The sequence below is a fragment of the Plectrocnemia conspersa genome, unplaced genomic scaffold (assembly GCF_051122295.1).
Source record: "Plectrocnemia conspersa isolate PC_06_02 unplaced genomic scaffold, ASM5112229v1 ptg000009l, whole genome shotgun sequence".
Classification (NCBI taxonomy): domain Eukaryota; kingdom Metazoa; phylum Arthropoda; class Insecta; order Trichoptera; family Polycentropodidae; genus Plectrocnemia; species Plectrocnemia conspersa.
Window position 1 is genome coordinate 22460911 of NW_028277173.1, and position 21767 is coordinate 22482677.

A 21767-nucleotide genomic window follows, 5' to 3' on the forward strand; every position below is an offset into this window, starting at 1 on the left:
CCATATGTAGTCGTAGCTCTCGTATGAGCACGCATATGTACGAGATAGCTATCGTTTCATGGAGGATATTAGCATAGGGAAGGTTTGGCAAGTTGGATATCGGCACGCCACCGGCGATAATATTATCACGTTACTACGCCCATTTGACAAGATTGCTCCAGTTAGACTGTGCCGATTTCACATTCCGATATTTTCTAGATCGCGCCAAGGAGGAACGAACCGATAATATAATGTAATAATATTGTATTAAAAAAAATAATAAGCGAAGACGTTAGTGCATAACGGCTGAAAATTCGCCCTCGTAAAACGAGCAATAAAAGGCACCGTAATTATAGCAGAAGTTGTTTCTCGTTCCTTAACTTTTTAACGTTCCACAAAGGCATTCGCGGTAAAAGTTTAATTGCTCGACGCGACAGGTAGATTAATCACACGCATTATAATCCACTCAATCATTACACGCTTCTGTTGATTCTTTACAAGATTTTGTATGTATTCGACACGTTACTATTATGGATACATTAACCTACTACTATAATACATTATTTATAGTATCCATTCATTAACCTACTACATTTTTATATTAGGCATACAATGTTAATGTTACAGAAAAAAAAACATTTAAATTGTTTTCTATCGATGTATAACTTCTGATTCATTTAACCATTTTAATAGCCGTTTTAATAGATGTATCACAGCAAATGCATTTAAAATATCTTAAGAATGTAACTCAATATAAACATTAAATGAAAACTGATTTCAATTACATTCCATTAGTAAAACGCATATTTTGAAAAATAATGCATCAAGAAGTTGTTCGCAAACATTTTTTTAAATCCCGATATAAGTAAAAAAAAGACATTTTAATCTTGTTTTAATTGAATAAGCTCTACAACAAGATTTCTATAAAGATAAGATTTAAGTGTAAAATTAAGCACTTATTTCATCAATTACATATTTTTTTATAAATTTCGTGAATTTTGCAATTTTTCAACAAAAATTTTTTGATTTGATGAAAAACTACGATTAATTATAATTCATTGTACATACATATTGTACATACATATATTGAATATATTTTGGCGTCGGGATGGTAACGGGTGGCAATTATACACAGAATGAACCGCTACAGTAGTGTTTTATTGAATTATTTGAAGTTATTCACATAGTTATTTGTACAATTACGGGGCTAGCCGAAGCGCGCTGAGGATTGCCAGTCGAAAGCAACCGTCGCCAAACTGGTGACTCCCGACGTGATCTGTGCGGTCGCGCAAATCCTTGCGGTATTATATATTTGCCTCTATTGTTAATGACCCATCTGAATGGTCGCTACAAAATTATATTTAGAACTAGGTGTATATTATATATACAATCAAATATTCCACTTGTTATATCTCTGATTTTTAAATATGTCTTTGAGAATTTGTAGACAAAATATTGTTCTGGGTCTGATTTGATTCCCGGTTTAATTTTCAAAGGTAAAGAAATTTGTCTCGCTACTTCTCTAAAGCGAATTTTAATCTGATTGTTGATATCAATACGCTAAAAATTCATTAATTATGTAATTAATAATTTCATTGCTTATAAATATAGTATTTGTAGTAAAATAATCAGAAATAGATGAGGAAATGCACGAAAAAGGTATGTATTATATTTGAGAATATACAGTACATCCTTGACCATAATAATGGGGCACCCCTTAAAATATTGTGTAACTCCTTACAAGTGCATAGTCTTACTTAAATATTTTAGCAGGTAGTTTTAACCGTAATTCTGGGAACTATACAAAGAAATTAATCGTTTTTAATTGCTCAATTAAGTTTTAAAAAAATATTGCGGGTTATTTTGTCCAGTTTAAGTGACCTTTATGTTCAGTTGCGTAATTTCGACCTTTATTTTTTGTTATAATTTTATTTTTATAATAATTTATTTTAAATATTACATAAACATTTAAAAATGGCAAAAAACGAGAATTAAGTGAAGCTAAAAGAACGAATATAATTTTATTGCATATTATTGACTGAATATATCGGAAATTAGTTCAGAACCCGCTGTCCAAAATGCTTTGTAACGGTTTAACGAATGTGGTTCTTACAAATCAAAGCCAAGAATTGAAAGAAAACGTAATATAACTACCCAGTAAGATCGAATGTTGGTTCGCAACTTAAAAGTCTTCAAGGCTATTTGCTGAAGTCTCTGCAAGCGGAGGGCCATCCATTTTTTCACGGATGGTGAGAAGAAAGCTCAACAATGTGGAACTCAGAGGTTGTAAAGCCTGACACAAACCGTGGCTTTCAAAAATAAATAAAACTCAAAGGTTAGAGTGGGCTCGAAAACTCCGAGATTGGACATAAGGCAAAAGTCATTTGGTCCGATGAAACCAACTTTAAGATAATTTTAAACTAAAATTGGTTAAGATAAAAAAATATTAAAATCTCAATTTAGTCAAAATTTTAGAGCAATAATTATCTAAAATAATCATTCTTTTCTTAAACATGTTTTTGGGACCCTTGGTATAATACACGTAAGTCGGAGAAGAATATCTTACTGATTGCGTAGTACCCAAAGTCAAATATTGTTCTGGGGTTGTATGGCAGCAGCAAACGTAAGAAACCTGTACAATTGCGATGGTAGTATGAATAATGACATTTATATTTCAATGTTAGAATCCAATGTACTGGAAAATATTTCCAGACACAAACCACGCTATCATCCTATTTCAGCAAGAAAACGCTCCATGTCATACTTAAAAAAGCAGGGATTAGTTTGCGTCAAAGGGTATGCCGCTTTTAGAATGGCCTACACAGTCACCAACCCTAAATTCTATGGAGTATTTATGGGCAAAATTAAAAGAAAAGGTTGCCCAATACAATTGCAAACTTAAAATTTAGCTGCGAGGAAAATTGCAGATGGAATGTAGAAAATTGTCAGATGGAATGTAGAAAAAAAGTATTTATTTTGGGGTATCATAACAATTATTTTCATTATTTTGCATTAATGAAATTTATTATTTGTGTTAAATGTATTAGTTCTAAATTATGACTGCGATAAGGGCCGCAAATGATATACTGTTATCGTAATGGCATTATTATAAGTTAGCAAAGTTTAATCTATCATAGTAGGATCTATCGAATGCTCAATGAAATTGGATAAGGGCATGAATGTCGTAAATTTGTAGGGTCGTGCCTAGCTGAATTCGCTCCAAGGGCGATTCGTTTTGCATTTTATATAGCGATTAATTTCATAATTCGGCACGTAAATCGTAAAAGTGTCGTTTGTAACTTTTTTGAGTAACACGATGCTGTGATTTAATAAGTAGTTATTTCTTCAAAGCACACGACAAAATTTATAACTCCGAGAAGTTTCGATTCATAAACGTTTCTTTGACATTATACGATTCATTAAGATAGGATCGCGAATTATACAACTTATTGTAAAAAAGTTTGGTGAAGGTAATTTATAATCATCACAATGAATAAATAAGAAAACTCTTTATGGACATAGCCCATAAAGACATTTATTTTTCAGTACGATGTATTATTTGCATTATTAATTTTCTCCGCAAGTGTTCTAGTATCGGGTCCATTGTGCTTGGCGTGCTTCTCACACGAATTGAAAAGTTAAATTAGAACGATTCTTTTTATGAAAACGTGACAATGGTTCGAAAAAACGTGATCGTTGTAACACGCGAGAGCTCACATGCACGGAAACGTCACTAATACACACGTTACGACCATCAAATATGCATTGACGTGGAAGAAAAAGCGGAAAAAAATGTATCGTAAAATATCTCCCGAAGACATAAATAATACTTTTTATTCAGTCAAGTCGAAACTGTAGCGAATAAAAATGTGCGCTCGTATAATAAATTTAATTTAGCTTAATCAATAAAATAATTGCAATACTCGACTAATACAAAAAATGGACTATATTCATAAATAATACATATTGATTATCTAGATTACCATACAAAAGTTTTTTGATAATCCATAAGGCAAATCTTTCGACGAAAAAAAGAATACAAAATTTTTTAATAAGTTCCTCAGTGACAACGGATAGCGTTCCGCTTCTTTGAATACGCGACACGATTTTGCCTATTCATAGTTCATATTCCTCTTTCGCACAGATGAAACAGATCACTGAATGAATATCATAAGCGGCAGTGTTGCAAACCAAATAAAAATAAATGCTTCCGTTTTTACTTTCTTGAATTTATATATTTATTATATAAGTTTAATAAAACTATTAAAATATAGTGTTGAGTTTTTAGATATGTATTATAAGCATTAAAAATATAAATTACTATTATTATAATTTATGTTCATATATGAGAGAAATTGTATGAAATATTAAACTAATACTATTAATGTTAATGTACCTCTTTAACATAACAGGCGTTAGACCAAGGCGTTACAATGGCAATAAAAATATATATAATATAGGTAACACATAAAGATTCAAACCTCATATGAACCTAAATATTTTTCAATTTTTTAGTGTCCGTTAGTTATTATATAATTATAACAAGTATTTATCACATATTAATCTTTCCTTGGTTTTTTCCTAGTCTCAAGGATGAATAATTAAAAAAAAGTCATAGCTGTAGTAATAGTTTATAATTAATAAAATATATGTAACTAATTAACAGACTGATTTCAACGCATATCTTACACTTACTTGAAGGTAATGATTATGTTTACCCCATTGTAACGCATTGGGCTAACGCCTGTCATGTTATAACGAAAGATTTAAAATAAATAAAAAAATCTACCGAAATATACACATTTATATTCATACATAGCGATTGTTTTATTATCTGTCTTTTTTAAAGCGTTTTATGTTTATCTATATCATTACTTAAATTAAGACTGATATTTAAATTGTTACGGAAAACAAACATAGTCATTGGATCTATTATCTATTATTTCTTATTTGTCTGTATGTCCATGATTTTTCTCAAATTTAGAGTATAAAGAAAACATTGCACAATATGCTACATAAATATTGATCTTATGTTTTAATTAGTGATCGGATTGTTGCGCAAAGAAAATTCCACACAGCGAAAATTCTAAGCATAGGTGATTTTTTATCAAATATATTTTGCTTTTAATTCCAACTGATTTATATTTTTAAGTAAAAATTTAATGCAAGTGTATAATAAATATTTTTGTATTAAAATCATATTAACATATGTTATATTAACAGACATTATTTTTTTATATAATATACATACTGACGTATTATTAAACATATATACATATATGAATGTGTATATTGATCATTTATAATCAAAATTTTTGCTGTTTGAAGTTTTCACTGTGCGCAATAATCACCGAACCGTTTTAAATGTGTCTAATAAACAAGTTTTTTTTAATTAGTAAATATTTTTCTCATTTTTTTTGTATGCATAAAGAATATTTTATTTTTTATAATAATATAATTAGATAGATAGTAGAGTTTCTACCACAAATATAAGATAACTTAATTTTTATGTAACACTACAGATTTTAAATATGTTTTTTATTTTATTTTAAGATGGTGTAATTTTAGATTAAAAATTAAATTTATGACTAAAATCATATTTAGGTGCGGAATGCGAAAATTTGATCTGTTTATGAAAAACAAATAAAATAAGTGTGTGAGAAAATTGGCAATAAATATTTTTTTCTTTTAATAAATGTTCCATGTTAAATAGTGTATATTAAACCATTAATAGTAATTATTTAAATAATCTTAATCGCAAATTAAATAAAATTAAAATAAATTACCCTAATTCTTTGTGCACAATATTTAGATCTAATAAAAAATAATGCCAGTTAGTGCAAGATTGTTGATAAACTAAAATGTAAAATTTTAATACAACATTAATTTAATTTTAAAAAAAATACAAACTGTTAATCCGACATTTCACAACCCAGAATATTTGTTTCCTATATTCACAAATCACATATATTGTCCACCGTCTTCGTCGTATAATTAACAATTCAATCACATTACTCTCAACCGACCAAGAAGCAGAATCACTTTTTCACTTATCAATTAATGAGAAAATCCAACCGTGACAACTACCGAGACTACTACGACCGGAGTGTACAACTACGCTCGACGATGGCGCGAAGTCTAATATCAAACCTAGTCCATAATTCCCACCGCCCACTCTCCACCCAACGACAACACCACCACCTAAACCACCCTTCGCCATCCAGGCGTGGCTTAAATTACAAACCTGTGCCACTCTCCTACCCCACTTTGGTACCATCCTGACACCGTTTTTATTTATGCGTCTTGCGTATCTGATAACGATAAGACACACGTTTCACGCTCAACCCGAACCTTGAAAGTGACTCTCGACAATAAAATTCACGTCAAGAAACAGGAAACTGAGTTTAGTCAATATATCGAAGCTGGTGATAGATCAACACTAACTGACAAACTAGAATTTCAGAGCTAAATAGTAAAAGCGATAAATTCGTGAAGCGAGCCGTTCCAGCTCATCATGTTTTGTTGATCAAGATTTCTAAAAAAATGGTTACGTAAAAGGGCATTGTATCGTTATTAGAAAGGTTCAGATCTTTTTTATTGAGTTGTAATTTATCAACGCGCTAATTAAAAATAATTAGAAATATACAATATGCAATAAAACCTTAAATAGATGTTTTGGTACTGGTTAATAATCCCGTTACGTTATGTAAAATTTAGCACTTTTGATTTCATAAAATATTTATATCATATTATAATCAATAATAAAAATTCAATCAAATACAATTTTTTAATATTTTCTCGAAGCAGTTGAAAAACCATAATTTTGCAGATTTTTTATAAGCCTTTATCTTTTATAAGAAAATACTATCTTGAAACTGGATTCTGTCCCGAGATTATTGTATACAAAAATCTTGAATACAGTTTTTTCAAAAATCCGTCAATATTTGAGGTTTTATAATATTATGTATGTTTTTCTAAACATATAATAATGTTAATAAGCTAATGTTCTCTTTGATATTTTAGAATATTTACAGGCAATTATTTATCGACTAAATAAAAGTAAAAGAATAAGAAAATCTAGTGGTAAGAATTAAAGATTATTTATATCCCAGGAATATTTATTAAAAACAAAATATTCAGGTTTTTAGATACGTCATTAATTAATCATTTTTTGCATAAAAACTACAAAGTAACAGATAAAAACAGCTTTATAACCAAAATATTATAATTTTCAATTTGTAGTGAATGTATATATTTACATAAGTAATGTACATTAATATATAGTAATATACTATTGGTTCAAATTAGTATTTCTATAATGAAAAAATAATAAGCACCCTTTCTTGTTTATGTACATTTATATCTAAAATCAGAAAATACCTGTATGTCTGTATGTCACAAGAACTCCTCCCAAACGGTGAGCAGTAGTGACATAAGTTTGCATAAGTCATTCTGAATGCCATTTCTAGGTCAACTGTGCTATTATAAATTTTTATTTATAAAAAATGATTACATGCTACTACAGTACGTAACAATTAAACCGCTCGTTTTAGAAATATCTGAGAAATTGCTTTCAAATCCTTTCCAATGAAAATAAAAACAAGACTTCGCTGGAATTCCAGGCATTTGAGCCATATTGAATGCTACTTAAAATAAAATAAAAATATTGGACGCTATAAGATAACGTATCGAGCAGAACGCGAATCTAATGCCTGCACTACACTCTCTGGAAGCTGGCCAAGATTGGCTAAGGACGGAGAATATAGTGGGTTACTTCGATCGAGCTCGGTTCTGTCCGCTCTAAAATCTCTCGGAATTTGTCCGAGGTTACCTAGAACGGGAGGTAAAGTGGGGGTAGTTCAGTTGACTTGGCCAGCTTCAAGCGCTTCCAAACATTGTCGGCAAAGGGACTGAAGTCAAAGAGTCCGAAGTCGGAGGTGCTCTTTCGAGCGCGAGCGGTGAGATACTTCCCCTTTCGCTTTCTCGCGTGTTAAGTGACGAGAGTGAGAGAGATAATGATATGGTGTTTCGCAAACTGAGATAGAACGAGTAACTCGCTTCAATTTCAGTATGCGCGTAGGCGTCCTATGGCTAACACGCATGTCGAGCGCTGCATCGTGGTCACGTGGTCAAGATATAATATCACATGCTTATCGGGGACTTCAACAGACTCTTACTGACATCTTTGAATAGTTTAGGACACCAAAAGAGATTAAATATATTTTTGATAGTATATTATTCTAACAGATATCATTATTATATTTTTTTTCATATAAAATTAAATAATTAAAAAATAATTAGTGGTACTTGATTTTGTTAAAAAATTGTTTCGAATATCCTTATGTATTTTCCTAGATCGGTTTATATAAATGTCACACCATAACGAATTCTTATTTAGAATCGATGGCGACAAATTCCAGGATAGTCACAGATGTGGTGTTCGTATTCTGAAGTATCATTGTTATGCCTTATGGCATTTTGCAAAAGCCGACAAAGATTTTGCGTAAATTGAATATTTACGACCGAAAAGTTTTCACTGATATTGTATTGGTGAGTGCCCACGCAAACTTTTATAATTATCAGTAGCGTAATTTTAATATTATGACAATTTAAAAATTGCGATTATTTGACACATGTTTCGATCGCGCGCAAATATGCCGGCTGTACATGACAGCAGCCGCCGCGCCGTGCGAACGTCATTCACACCCGCCGTCCGGACGGCATATGAAATTTGTGGCAGTGTGTCGGCGACCTCGGCCGACTTCAGTTGAACTTCGGTTCGGACAACTTCCAGAGAGTGTAGTGCAAGCATAAAAGTGGCAAGAGTTCTGCATAATGAAGCTGAACATCCTCGACGTCATTTCGCAAACTTATCCAATGTGCATACTAAATTTCACATTAAAAACTAAATTTATAAGTCACTATTATATAAAAATGTGGTTTTATTATAAAATAATTCATTTTAAAAAATATTTTTCAGATTTAATTAAATAAATATTTTCAATTAAATAATTTAATAATTATTTTTAGATTCAGAAGTATTTATATAATAGTTACAAACTTTCCCATGAACTATAAGTAGATGTGGAAAATGTGACACTTTTTCGATCAACCACCTCAATATCGACTCCGTGTATTTTTATAAAGACAGTAAATCCGCGTTTTCATGTCATAAGCATATTGTAAGGTCCCCCACGATCACTGACAAATCAATCAGCATACATCGACAATCGGTCAATGGAGGTTCGAAAACTGTTCAGATATCAAATGGCAGCCTGTTTCAACTACAACGCAACGAACGATTACAAGTCTAATAATAAAATGGATTGGAATCATTAAATCGAATTATATACTCGAATATTTGTAATTTTGCAAAAAGTGGGCGAGCACTAGACCTCTCTCAGGCCGGCTATGTGTATAAAAACGGATGCACAGCGTCCAAGTCAATAATTTTCACTCGAGAATCGCTCTCGACAAGATCATCAAGAATTTCAATCTGAGCACTTCAACTTGGACTCGCTGAGTTCGTACGAACATGGAAATAAAGAGAGCTGCCGACGACCGACAGACGAGGAAGATATACGAACTATGTTCTTCAGCAGCTAGGAAATATTTATTACGGTTTATTGTGTTATTTTGTCCATTCCGAACTATTTTTTTTTTATTTCATAAAAATTGGCCACTTATACCATATTGTTGGACTAATCTTAAACTTTTTAATAATTGTTTGCGTAATTATCCATAACGATAACCCCAGCGTTTTTAATTAATTTTATAGTAAATATAATATAACAATTTAGCTTTTGATCCGATTATTTTTCAATTGCATATATAGTGAAAATGTAATAATTATAAAACTTGCTCCAACATTAAATAATTGGACTACTGTCTACAGATTATGCCAAACCACCATAGAAACTACATTGAATCTATTCATTTCTTTCAGCTACTGAATAAGGATGAAATGAGTAATAGAAATACAGTACCAATTTTGATTATAAACTATAGTAGATATTTACATATTAAACCAAGTATTGTTAAGTTTATAAAATGGCTTATATTTTTAATTGAAAAAGAGCGCAATAATATTCCATCTTTATTTGTAAAGGGAATTGCGTCATATTAATCATGATTTGTTATGGTCTAAATTTCCAAATATATAACAAGTTATTGTGTAAATATCTTACTATACCATCTCTTGCTTATGCTACGAAATAAAATTAGCAAAGTTTCAAACCTTACACTCGCTTCTGACATAATATTTCCAGATTTGTCCATCAGTGCACGACACAATCGTGGCGCTAAGCCAGGTTCTGCCAAAGTACCTTGCATCGTATAAGTTTTTCCAGAAGAACTTTGACCATAAGCGAGCACACATGCATTTTGACCTCTAGCCAAAGATTCCAAGATAACGGAGCTCAATTTTTCATAAATCTAAAATGGAATAAAGAAATAATATTATATTAGAACTCCTGAATAAATAATATCTGTTAAATATTCCAAATTCTTCTTCTAATAAAAATAACAAGCTGTGATCGAAGATCTATTTATAAATTTCTTAAAATAATATTGTATATTTTACCATTTCTTGATTAGCAACATTTTCTAACGATGAACTAGAATCGAAACAGTAATCAAAAGTAAATCGTTTAATTCTTTCACGACTATCACCTGCATTACTAGTGGGAACCTAAAATGATAATTTATTGTAATGTAATGTAATTTAAAAAAAATTATCAATACAAACCTTCAAATTTGTAATAGCCACAGTCTTCTCATCTTCCAGATCGACGACTTTTCGACATAATTCATCTTCAAGTGTTTCTCTTAAATTAAAATATGAATTTAATATTGTGCCAAGTTAAATATATATATTGAATAAATAACAATAATACTTTTCAGAGAAAGGACGTATGCGCAATGCTATTTTAACATTCGCCATTTGAGTAATAAATTATTTTTTAATAACTAAAGTTTACTACAGCTTAAAGCTTAAAATATATTTTGGGGCATTACACTCGAACACACGTGTATGCCTAAGAATAGCACTTATGATGAGTCGCGTGTTATTATTTTATCTGCCAAAATTGAAACGTCGCCGGCGAAAGTGCTGTCAGCCTTTGTATCTTTGGTGAGACACAAACAAACACTGTCTTCAGATGTGTTCAGTTGTTGACTGAATTCAGAATATGGATGAAGGAGTGACCGAACTGAGGCGAAAGGGGAGATGTTCTAAAATTATATGTCAGTCGAAACGGGAACATCTGGAAGAGTGAGCAAATCCAGGAAGCACACCTTGACATATCCAGAAGCACAGAGTAGATTTTCTGTAATAATATTATACAGAAAAAAAACGATTAAATATCCATTATATAAGACCAGTATTTTTAAATTAACATTTTTTTAACACCTGATCAGGTTTTAAGGCACACAAAAGTTATATTAAGCACAGACAAATCATAAGCTAGCCTTTTGTTACGCGATCGTAATAACGAATGTTTTCATTTGTATCAAATAAGACTAGTCCAGTAAAGCTATTTACATCCTCAGACATATACAGAAGCTAGCATGTCTTATACTAATATAATAAAATCCAGATATATATCCCTTTATATTACTAATTTTCGATTTTAAAAATCGAGAGCTTTAGAAATAACTAACTTTGATTTCTGAATCGTATGTAGAACAACTAGAATATGCATACTAGTGTCATAGCTTTTCAGAAAAAATCAAAATATTTCCAAATGATCCAGCTGATCTCGAGATTTTAGGTAAAACAGACATACACATTAGAGCCAGTGGTGTAGTGGGGCCAAGGCGGACCAGAGCGTCGCCCTGGTATATACTTTTTTTTAGTCAGGCATTTTAATTGCAATGGAAAGTACCTTTATAAAATATTTTATATAATTTTTTTTATATCAAATATCATGAGTGGACGAATATTACGGGAATGCAAAAAATATACACATAGCATAAGAAAAACTCTTGATTCTGACATTTGGCGACTACAACCGATTAGAAACGGAGTATGACAGTTACTCACTCGACGATTTATTTTTGCTGGTATTGAAATATAATTATTTCTTTGTATAATTTATACGTAGAAATCGTAAAATTTTATTTAATCGCGAAACAGTAACGAAATTTATTATTTAAAATATTTTTTCACGCAAAAAGCAAGTCATTGATAAAATAATTTTATTTGTATGTATAATTCTGTGTTGCGCGAAAATCACGCGGCAAAAAATGACCCGTCGATTAAGTGCTAAATTCCTTTTGATTCAGATTTCAGTCTAGTATTGTCAAGTGAGATAAATGGGCGCACACTCTTATTATTTAAATATAGGTAGTTACATATATGTTATTCAATTAAAAAATTGCATTTTTTTTAAATAAGAATAAGTAAAATATCCGTGGATATTTAATGAAAATGGAAAAATTGTTTATATATCGCGTGGTAAATTTAAAAAAAATCATTATTACTAAACGTAATATTTCAAAGGAATGGAGTTCAAATAGAAATTCGGAAGCTTCACAAATAAAATCGTTGAGAACAAATATTATCGATCATATAAAATCTAATGCACATTTGAATGTAGATTTTTTTTAAAACAGCTTAACAACAACCCATTGAAAAAATGCGAATATCGAATCAACTAATAATATTTTCAGAACTACATATTATATTGCTAACAACAAAAAGACAATAATAGACGATGTATTCCACCAAATTTAAACCCACTAATAAAATGTTAAGAAACTGTGCTATATATTTGTATGAATTTGATTACAACAGATACTCGATCCAGTTTACTTATTAAACATATTGAAAACCTAATGTGTATTTACCTTCGATTACGATGTGGAACCCAAAGCTTTATGTAAATGGTTAAGAACACTTCGAGTAGTAGTTGAAACACATACACGCGTTTGCAAAATCCAAGATGTTGAAGAAGATGTAGTATAGAAGTTTTTTATGAAATATAAAACACCATAATATCAACAATTAAGAATATTTATTAAATAGCATTTGATTTTTTCATAAACATTTGAATTAACAATATGAGGGCATTTATTTTTAAATAACAAAAAAAGTAGGGAGAGGCCTTAAAAATAAATTACCGCCCTGGTTATTTTTTATTTAGCACTACACCACTTCGGTCACAAGATGTCACAAAGATTTATATACATAATTGTATATCAACTCAGGGCCTAAACTCTAGGCGGTTAGATATGTGTGTATATATTACTTAAAACCGATTGCTTAAGATCGAGTGTGTACGCCAGCAATACCGGCCCTAGCTTATTTAGTGCCCTAGGCAAAAATTAAGTTGCAAAACTCTCTCTCTCTCCCCTCCCACACATTATCAACACATTACATTTAAAACATAAGCTCATATACATTCAAATATCATACACTTCGTCATAAATTATCTTTTGTTTATTATATAATAATTATTTACTATTGTTTATTATATAATAATTATTTACTAAATTCACGCATTTAAAAAATAATAGATCAACGCTGAAAAACAGCGGCGAAATCAACTGTTTGGTAACCACAGAACAAAGAATATAATAGTAAATAACCCAAGCGTGCATAGAAGAGCGACGAGGTGCAGAAAGTTAAATAAATGGTTACCACGAGACTATAATGGAGTCGCTCTAATATCAGGGAGCAAAAAAATATTTTTTAAGCATCTGCTGTTTTAACATTAAAAAATACCATTAAATTTCAATGCATTCCTTTTTAAATAAATGTAAAATTATTATCCATATATGTATATATATTTTAAAAAGTTATTAAAATTGTGGAGGCCCTTTTTATGTATAAGTTTTATTATGGCCAAAACTTGGCAGCACTCTGATAACACTGACGTACATACATTGGTGACGGATAGGCAACGGACGGCGCGTGCCTCGTGCACCATTCACCGAACATTATATATTCTAACATGTAGCTTTATATATCCCAATAAAAATACTACTGCAGCGGCTCAATCTGTGTCTCATTGCCACCCGTCACCATACGTCGGCAAAGAATATATTTTCAAATTATAAACATTAACAGAAATGGCGTTTTTTATAATTTTCTATTCGAAATTTTAATGTAGCATACCTCTTTTTTTCAATTTAAATCAGGCAAATGAATTATTTCCGTTATTTACGCCATCTATATGTAGAAAATCGAATATGTTGCCAAATGGCAACACAATGTATTTTAAGGTTAAGTTGCTTTAAATAACTATGCTGTCAGTTAGGTTATATTTATTTTACATACTTATTTATCCTATTAAGTTATGATACACAACATTTTGATTCTGCATCTCAGTAATATCAGATTATTAGCTAAGTATCTTAAGGATTCTGTTAGTAATATAAAAAATGAATGCATAGCACCCCTTATATTTATGCTTTTGTGCCAACTGCTCGTCGTTTTCACCAAGACAACGTTTTTAAAACCACTTTTCAAACAGCTTATCGAGAAAAACAAGAAAGCGTGATAAATATTTTTTTAATAAAACACGTTTCTGAGTGCTTCCGAGAAACCACTTTCCTTCGCCAGTTGCCAGGGATAGCAACAGTTATGAACCATCTTGGACAGTTGATCTTTGTTATTCAGAAAATTCTTATCCTCCATCAGACTCCGTCTCATTTAAGACAAGACGCACCATCAAGACCTACTGAGACTACATCTTCACACTATATTCACAGAGCAAGGCCCTCATCAAAGGATCAGCAAGGAGTCTGTGCCATTTCATCCTTCTGAAGATGAGCGCGTCGTCGAGGGTCTGTGCCTCTAGATAATCCAGTGATGCGTTATATTAGTGTTTTTATATATATATAAATACAAAAATTATATTGACAAATTTTAATATGCGTTTGATTCATTGCCACCCATGATCCTGAAACTTCAAATGTCTTTCACAAGATTTACAGGATTTTATTGATTGTTGCTTAACAAAACTAAACATTAAAAATGAATTATAAATTAACATTTTTTAACAAATTAGTGATAATATAAATAAAAGAAAAGTTAATTTCATAAATATATATAAATGTATATATATAATTTTTTATTTCTTTAACATCATATTATCAATACATACAATTTTGTATGAATCGAGGAAACAATAATAAATGGCCTATGATACTTTTTTCATATATGCATATAAATGAGGAAAATTTTAACAATTTTCATAACCGAAAAAAAATATACATCGACAAATGGAAACAAAGGCCTCGCACATTGCAACTTTACATATAACGACGTATGTTGTACGTGATCGACAATAATAAAAAAAGGAATTACAAATAAAAACTATATAGTTATATTTTTAAACCTAGACATAAAATTAATCAATCACATTAATGTCTAAAAAAAAGAATATAGCATTCGTATAATAAAACAGAATCCCCTAAAACGAGATCAATCACTTTCACAACGAGACAGTTTAAATCGTTCCTTGTAATGAGTCCGTTGAATACATTTTACTATCTCATACTGATAGTGAGCGGAAGGGGGTCATTTTACTAACAAAGTTTAAATTATATCAATATATCGATCGAACAATGCATAAGTAAATATGTATACATATATATATATATAATATTTTTACAATTGTACAACAATATTTTTTAATCTGATTCATGTAAAAATTGTTATAGACCAATATACTGCACTGACTGTAAGGACAATCATTTTCTCATATATGTTAATATAAAATGAAACATTTAGATTGTAGAAAATACTCGTTCCACTGTAAAAGTGTGCACCTTAGTAATAAAAACTTTATCGTATAAGATTCTCGATGAATCCCTAGCATAAACTACCTTTCTCACGTCGCATTTAAATACATATTTATATATATTTAGAACAACTTTCACGCTCTTTCCATATACTCGCGCCTTAAGTAGTGTAAAATTAAAACGTCACTTTTCTCGATAACTATATTTTCTTTTATATTTACAAAATAAACAGAATATATCTTTACTCATTACGTGTGTTGGCCTCAACTCGATAATTTCCTTTTATACATTTAAAACGAACAACAAATTGTGCTAATAATTTGGCTTTTGCTAATCAAAAAAACGGCGATGTTAAAAATCACACTTGTAACAATTTGTAACATAATTAAACTACATTCTTTATTTATTAAAAATTAAATATTGGACAATTGTATATTAAATCGTTTAGCATCAAACTAATAAATTGTGCTAATTTTTAATACTGTTAAAGACAATTTCATAATTAACTACAACTACTTGAATACGAATAGATGCAAATCCCAGAACGTGGCTCAAAGATAGAGCGATTACATCAACGTAATACATAAAATATCTTAAAAAGTAAATTATGGAAAAAAGATGTTTACATTAAACTTAAAATTTTGTCATAAAATCATTTAAGATTAATCACGTCTTTCTGTCATAAACCTGAACATTGATTATTGAAATAAAGGCACCTACGGTAATGAAATAAATTATATAAAATAAAAAAAATGATAATATGGAGTATATCTTAAACGTAACTTATTCTATTTATCTGTTGAGTATATCGAAGAAGTAAATAAATCGGATTAACAGCACCGTATGTTCATATTTGAAAATGCACACAACGAAGAATGATATATAATAATATAACTTCATAGATCGCATAGCATATGCGAATATAAAATTACAATCTTAAGAAAAAATACATTAGGAAGAACTCGGTTTTAATTTTCGTGTTGCATTCGCTATCGGCCAACACAGCAATTTTACATTCGATACAATCGAATCAAACTTCAATTGAAAATTATTTTTTTATACTAAACATAATAACTCATCATTTTCATATTTATAATTGTTTTATTCGCGCACCGACGCAGCATCCTCAGTCGTCATCTTTCTTCTCCAATTTGAGATCTACCATTGCATGAAGCTCTTCAGGAGAATATCTACAAATTAAACATACAAGCTTATAATGATGCAAAGTTTACAGGTAATATAAGACATAGTAAAATATTTGATATATTACCCAAGAAGATTCTGCAGATCACATACGAAACGATAAACATATCGTTTTCCGGCAGTTTTGTGGATAATATTTTTATCGTAATAATAACGTAAGCCACGTGACAACTTTTCATAATTCATCTTAGGTTTGTTTTTACGTATACCCCAACGCCGCGCAACCTGTAAAAATATATAAAATTAATTGTTTTAGTTTCATTCCAAGCTTTTTTTTTCATATTAGAGCAAGACATGAATATTGCTAAATCTCCATATTTTAATTTTAAATTCTCAGAGTTTGTTCTATTGATATTTTTTTGACAATATTTTTGGAATACAATTTAAGCACATGGCTACAAAAACAGACAATGCTTTCAGTAATCAAAGAAATCAAATTTTTAATTCAATATATGTTATGCCAGTTGCAGCACATTCATTTTTACTGACAAGATAATGAATGAAAAATAGGCTACGGGTTATCCAACTCCCTGCATCACAGTTTTATTCTACCATAATTTTAATCTACCAAAACTGTGCAACGAACTGCAGTTGATTGTTTAGCGATCCTAATTAGCACATTCAAAAGCAAGAATATACTTATTCCGAGAATCTCATTGATTCCTAAAGTATGCCTTTTCATAGTTTACTACTGCAATACCTAATTCACATTGCCTTTGCCATAATATCTAATAAATAAATCACATGCTCAATGTAACAGGAATTGACTTGAGAGTTAAATGCTTCTCATGTGAACACAAAACGCAGATAAAGCCTTATATAAAAGCTAGAAAAAAAGCAGTAAGATCAATCCACTTTAATATTAGGAGTCAAAGATATGATTTTAACTCTAATATTCCAAACAATGGTGTTTGGACTTTGATTTTCAATTAAACACTCTCTGACTCAAAATTTGATACAAAAGAAGAGCATTTAATGATCTATAATCGTACAATTTTATTTTTTGGTTTTAAAGTGAGGTAATGTGATATTCTGATATTGATTTTAGAGGAAAACATAAAGCCTCACACTTTACTTCTAAAATAGATACTTTCAATATATTTAAGATTACTAAAACATACCTCATCAGGATCTGTCAACTTAAACTCCCATCCGTCTCCCGTCCAAGAAATAAATCCTTGACAGGTCTTATCGGTGAGGAGTTCCAGAAGGAATTGCCACAGTTGAATGGGACCTGAACCTAAAATCACAATAAGAGGATCCGTTACATGAGTTTTAAACAATTATATAGAAGCTAAATTAATATAAATGATTCGTACCTGTGAAACAGGGCGCAGAAGGTGGATATCCTGTGATTTTATCAGGCGTTATGAAGCCACTGTGCTGCAAATCAGCTGAAGGCCCCCAAACGTTTCCTTCAGGACCTGATCCTGGCCCACCGGAGCCGGGACCTCCTTGGAAAGTGTCGTATGGAGAAGGATAACCACCATCGTTACTGTATGCGTCGTGGTGATATCGTGCTGCAAAAAAATAATAGTTAATACATGGCAATGGTTTAACACTCATTTTCTATTTTTCCTTTCACACGCAGATAACAGGAATAAAACCTAAGCTGATTATTCTAATAAATAAATTATGAAACGGAAGGAACACTTCCTTTAAATTAAAAATTCGTGGGAGATTTATTTTTTATTTAAATACACGATTCAGAACCGATGGGTTATTTTGCATACAAAGACCTCGGTTATCGGTGACTTGTGTGATGAATATTCAACGATGGAAAGAATAAGCAGCCAGTTGATAATTTCAGCGTTTTGTACGATTGATGGTCAGTTATGAATATATGAATTTTATAAAGGGAAAAAATACATAAAAAACTAAGCACGCACCCAGTGCGTAACAATAATAGAACAATACGTATTATACGCTGGCATTTTGAATTGATAGTAGCATAAAAGGAATAGAGGCAATAAAAAAAAAATATCTGTGGATAGAATGACCTAATTTATATGTGTTTTGACTTGAATACTAGATTTAAGCAATATTTATTAGAGTATGCCTTGCGAAAAACACTAGCAATATTACATATTAAGTTTTGTGGAGGATGAGGCGATTCTGTTAGCAATATCGAGGCGAATCGGCGGTATGAAAATTTATTCGTTTGGCGACGTGACAGAAGGACGAAGACATCGGCATCAGTTAAACTGTGTATCAGTGCAGACTTAATCCTTAAACATATAGCTCAGATATCGCTATTTTCGTTAAAATAAAATAAAATATTATACTTACACCTAGGATACGGTTTGACATAGTGCGTCGGCTGGTACTTGTGCTCCAGGACTTGCGGCGACGTCGCATAAAATTCAGGAGAGTTTTCGGCATACGGCGCCGGCTGATGGTGTTGGTGGTGATGGGGGTTATGATGGTGATGAGCGGGCTGATGGTGGTGCTCTATGGGAGGGTAGTCGTGCTGCTCGGGCGACAGGTAAGCGCCCGAGGGCGGGGGCGCAGGCCCAGGTGCGCCCCCGGCCCCCGAGCCGTACGGCTGCAAGAATCCAGGCGGTGGGGTGCCGCCGCCCTGCTGGCCGCTCGACGTGTAGCCGCCTGTAAATAAGAAAAAAAATAATGTTATAAGGAACCTTTTAAACACAGATGAAGCGGATCGCCTGGAGATTCGCTTAAAATGTTACCAATCCGAAGCTTCCGATCATTGTTCAGAATGAGACCTTACACTATTGAACGTTTTAGGAAAATGTCGTCGATTGTCTAAAGATCGATTGTTGTTATTTTTTTTATTTTCTAATGGAATTAACAATCTATAAGTTAATTAGAATAGCAGGCAATTTGATCAAGAATTATCTTTCGGACATTTGACGGTTTGTAATTCATGTAAAAAAATGATGTGAGAATGTACCTCACATGCCGTAACTTTGACCTATAGTCGTGTCTATAGATACAAAATACGCACACGCGTCTGCACCCAAATAAGTATTTCATTGAAATCAAGCGTGGCGTGGATTACCAGTGAACCTTTGAACGATAAATAGACGACTGTAACATTTTTCCTGATCTATAACAGTGATCGAAGAACCGGCATAAATTATCGCAATTTAAAAATGGTGGTAAAAAAAGCGAAAAAATAAATAAATGTATAATGGAACACATCTATTATTTTTTTGCAATATTTAATTTGGCCGACACAAGTTGATGTGCCAGAGGAACCTGAAGGATTGGCAGAGTCACACAATGAAATATACTTAAAGCAATTTTTTTGATGTCAATAGCTGCTTTTAAAACCGTACACGAAGAAGCTTCACTGCCTTTGCAACAACTTATCTATACAAGCAATGATTTTCTACTCGTATGATCATAAAAATAACACAGGAATCGACTGAACCCCTAAGACAAACTAAAAGTCAAAATTTTGATGTTCTTGTCTCAAAAGCTTGAAGAGAAAAAGTTATTATTCTATTAAGCCATTAAATTGGTTACGGTCTAAAAAATATATATTTTGAGTAATAGCTGAAGAAAGATAATATCAAGTAAACCGAAAATTTAACAGCAATATTTACACTGTTGTCTATCTAATCTTTGTCCACACCACAGATAAGGTTATTTTTCTATTCCTCTCTTAAAAATCTGGTGGTTTTTCATTGAAGAACTTTTCACAATGAATTCCTGTTGTTATCATTGATTGATATCATAACAGAGACGTAATTTCAGCTTTTTCCAGAGGAGGGGGAGAAGCAAAAGTAGGCCATTCAGTGGTTAAATAACATACATTTTACTGACCAAATTCAAGCCCCAATCCCAGTATTATAATAATCATTCAATTTCAGTGTTATAATAATCATTAGTCAACATATTAAAATTGACCGTTAGCGTACGGCCTTAAACATCCATATTTAACATAAATATTTTTTTATATAGTGTACAACTGAAGAACAATTCATACATTCAAAATCAACTTTTTTAGTTGTAACAGTTGACTATTCAACTATTATTTTCGACTTTTGCCAAAAAAATTAACAATTAAAATTAAAAGTCGATCTCTTTCAGAAGATAATTATTAAAATAATTTTAATTAAATACAGTATTGTAGTTCAATTGACTATTGTGATATTACAATTCATTCATATTTAAACTATTATTTAGTTTTGTTTCAAAACTACAAATAGTTTCAGAGCTTTCATTAGGTTAGGTTTTGGTTTGAACAGCAAATGGACGTTTCGCAACTGTCAAATTGAGTTTCATAGACGTTTTAGAGCAGCAAATTAGCGCCTATCAGTTAAATTATATTTTGATGAAAATATATTTGGACTTGACTAGTGAAAATATAACTTTACCAAAAAATACGCATTCACTGTAACATTTATACATCGGATGTACATAAATAATGATAAGTATGTAAATATACAACATATAGAAAAATTGAAATCATATAATTTTACTTGCACTTGTTAGATAATTTATATTTTCCCTAATAAAAATATATATCTACTAGTGAAAATATATTTCGATATGATTTTACTGAAATGACATATTTTAAAAAATATTTTCGGGATAGATTCAAGAATGTTTTTTTATAGATTTTCTTTAAGGAATAACCACATGAAACTGAATGTATTATTTATTAATTTTGCTGCATTAAATTCAGTTGTCAAATTACTAATAATACGATCTATAAAAACAGTGCTGTTGTTGATTTTTCGTTATTTTTTGCTTCTTCCTTAAGTATTCACATATTTTAAAAAGCATTTTCGGGATAGATTCAAGAATGTTTTTTCATATTTCTTTGAGGAAAAACCCGAGAATTTCTGGTTTAAAATCAGAAA

The 21767-nt window shown here is 31.0% G+C and overlaps 2 protein-coding genes across 7 annotated transcripts in view; both read right to left on the reverse strand.

Annotated features, from left to right (window-relative positions):
• Nucleotides 1-11174, reverse strand: part of LOC148232265 (uncharacterized) — a 31058-nt gene extending 19884 nt beyond the window's left edge. For all 3 annotated transcript variants that reach the window (XM_088193012.1, XM_088193011.1, XM_088193010.1), the window contains exons 1-4: nt 10875-11174; nt 10727-10805; nt 10562-10669; nt 10217-10413 (exon numbers count right to left, since the gene is read on the reverse strand). In XM_088193012.1, coding sequence (XP_088049138.1) covers nt 10217-10413; nt 10562-10669; nt 10727-10805; nt 10875-10921 — 431 coding nt within the window. In that variant the 5' untranslated portion in view covers nt 10922-11174. The remainder of the gene's footprint in view (nt 1-10216; nt 10414-10561; nt 10670-10726; nt 10806-10874) is intronic.
• A 3842-nt stretch (nt 11175-15016) lies between these two features.
• pnt (ETS transcription factor pointed) overlaps nt 15017-21767 on the reverse strand; it is a 189377-nt gene continuing 182626 nt past the window's right edge. For all 4 annotated transcript variants that reach the window (XM_088192171.1, XM_088192173.1, XM_088192172.1 and 1 more), the window contains 5 exons: nt 19222-19536; nt 18252-18452; nt 18054-18172; nt 17000-17157; nt 15017-16919 (listed from right to left, as the gene is read on the reverse strand). In XM_088192171.1, coding sequence (XP_088048297.1) covers nt 16856-16919; nt 17000-17157; nt 18054-18172; nt 18252-18452; nt 19222-19536 — 857 coding nt within the window. In that variant the 3' untranslated portion in view covers nt 15017-16855. The remainder of the gene's footprint in view (nt 16920-16999; nt 17158-18053; nt 18173-18251; nt 18453-19221; nt 19537-21767) is intronic.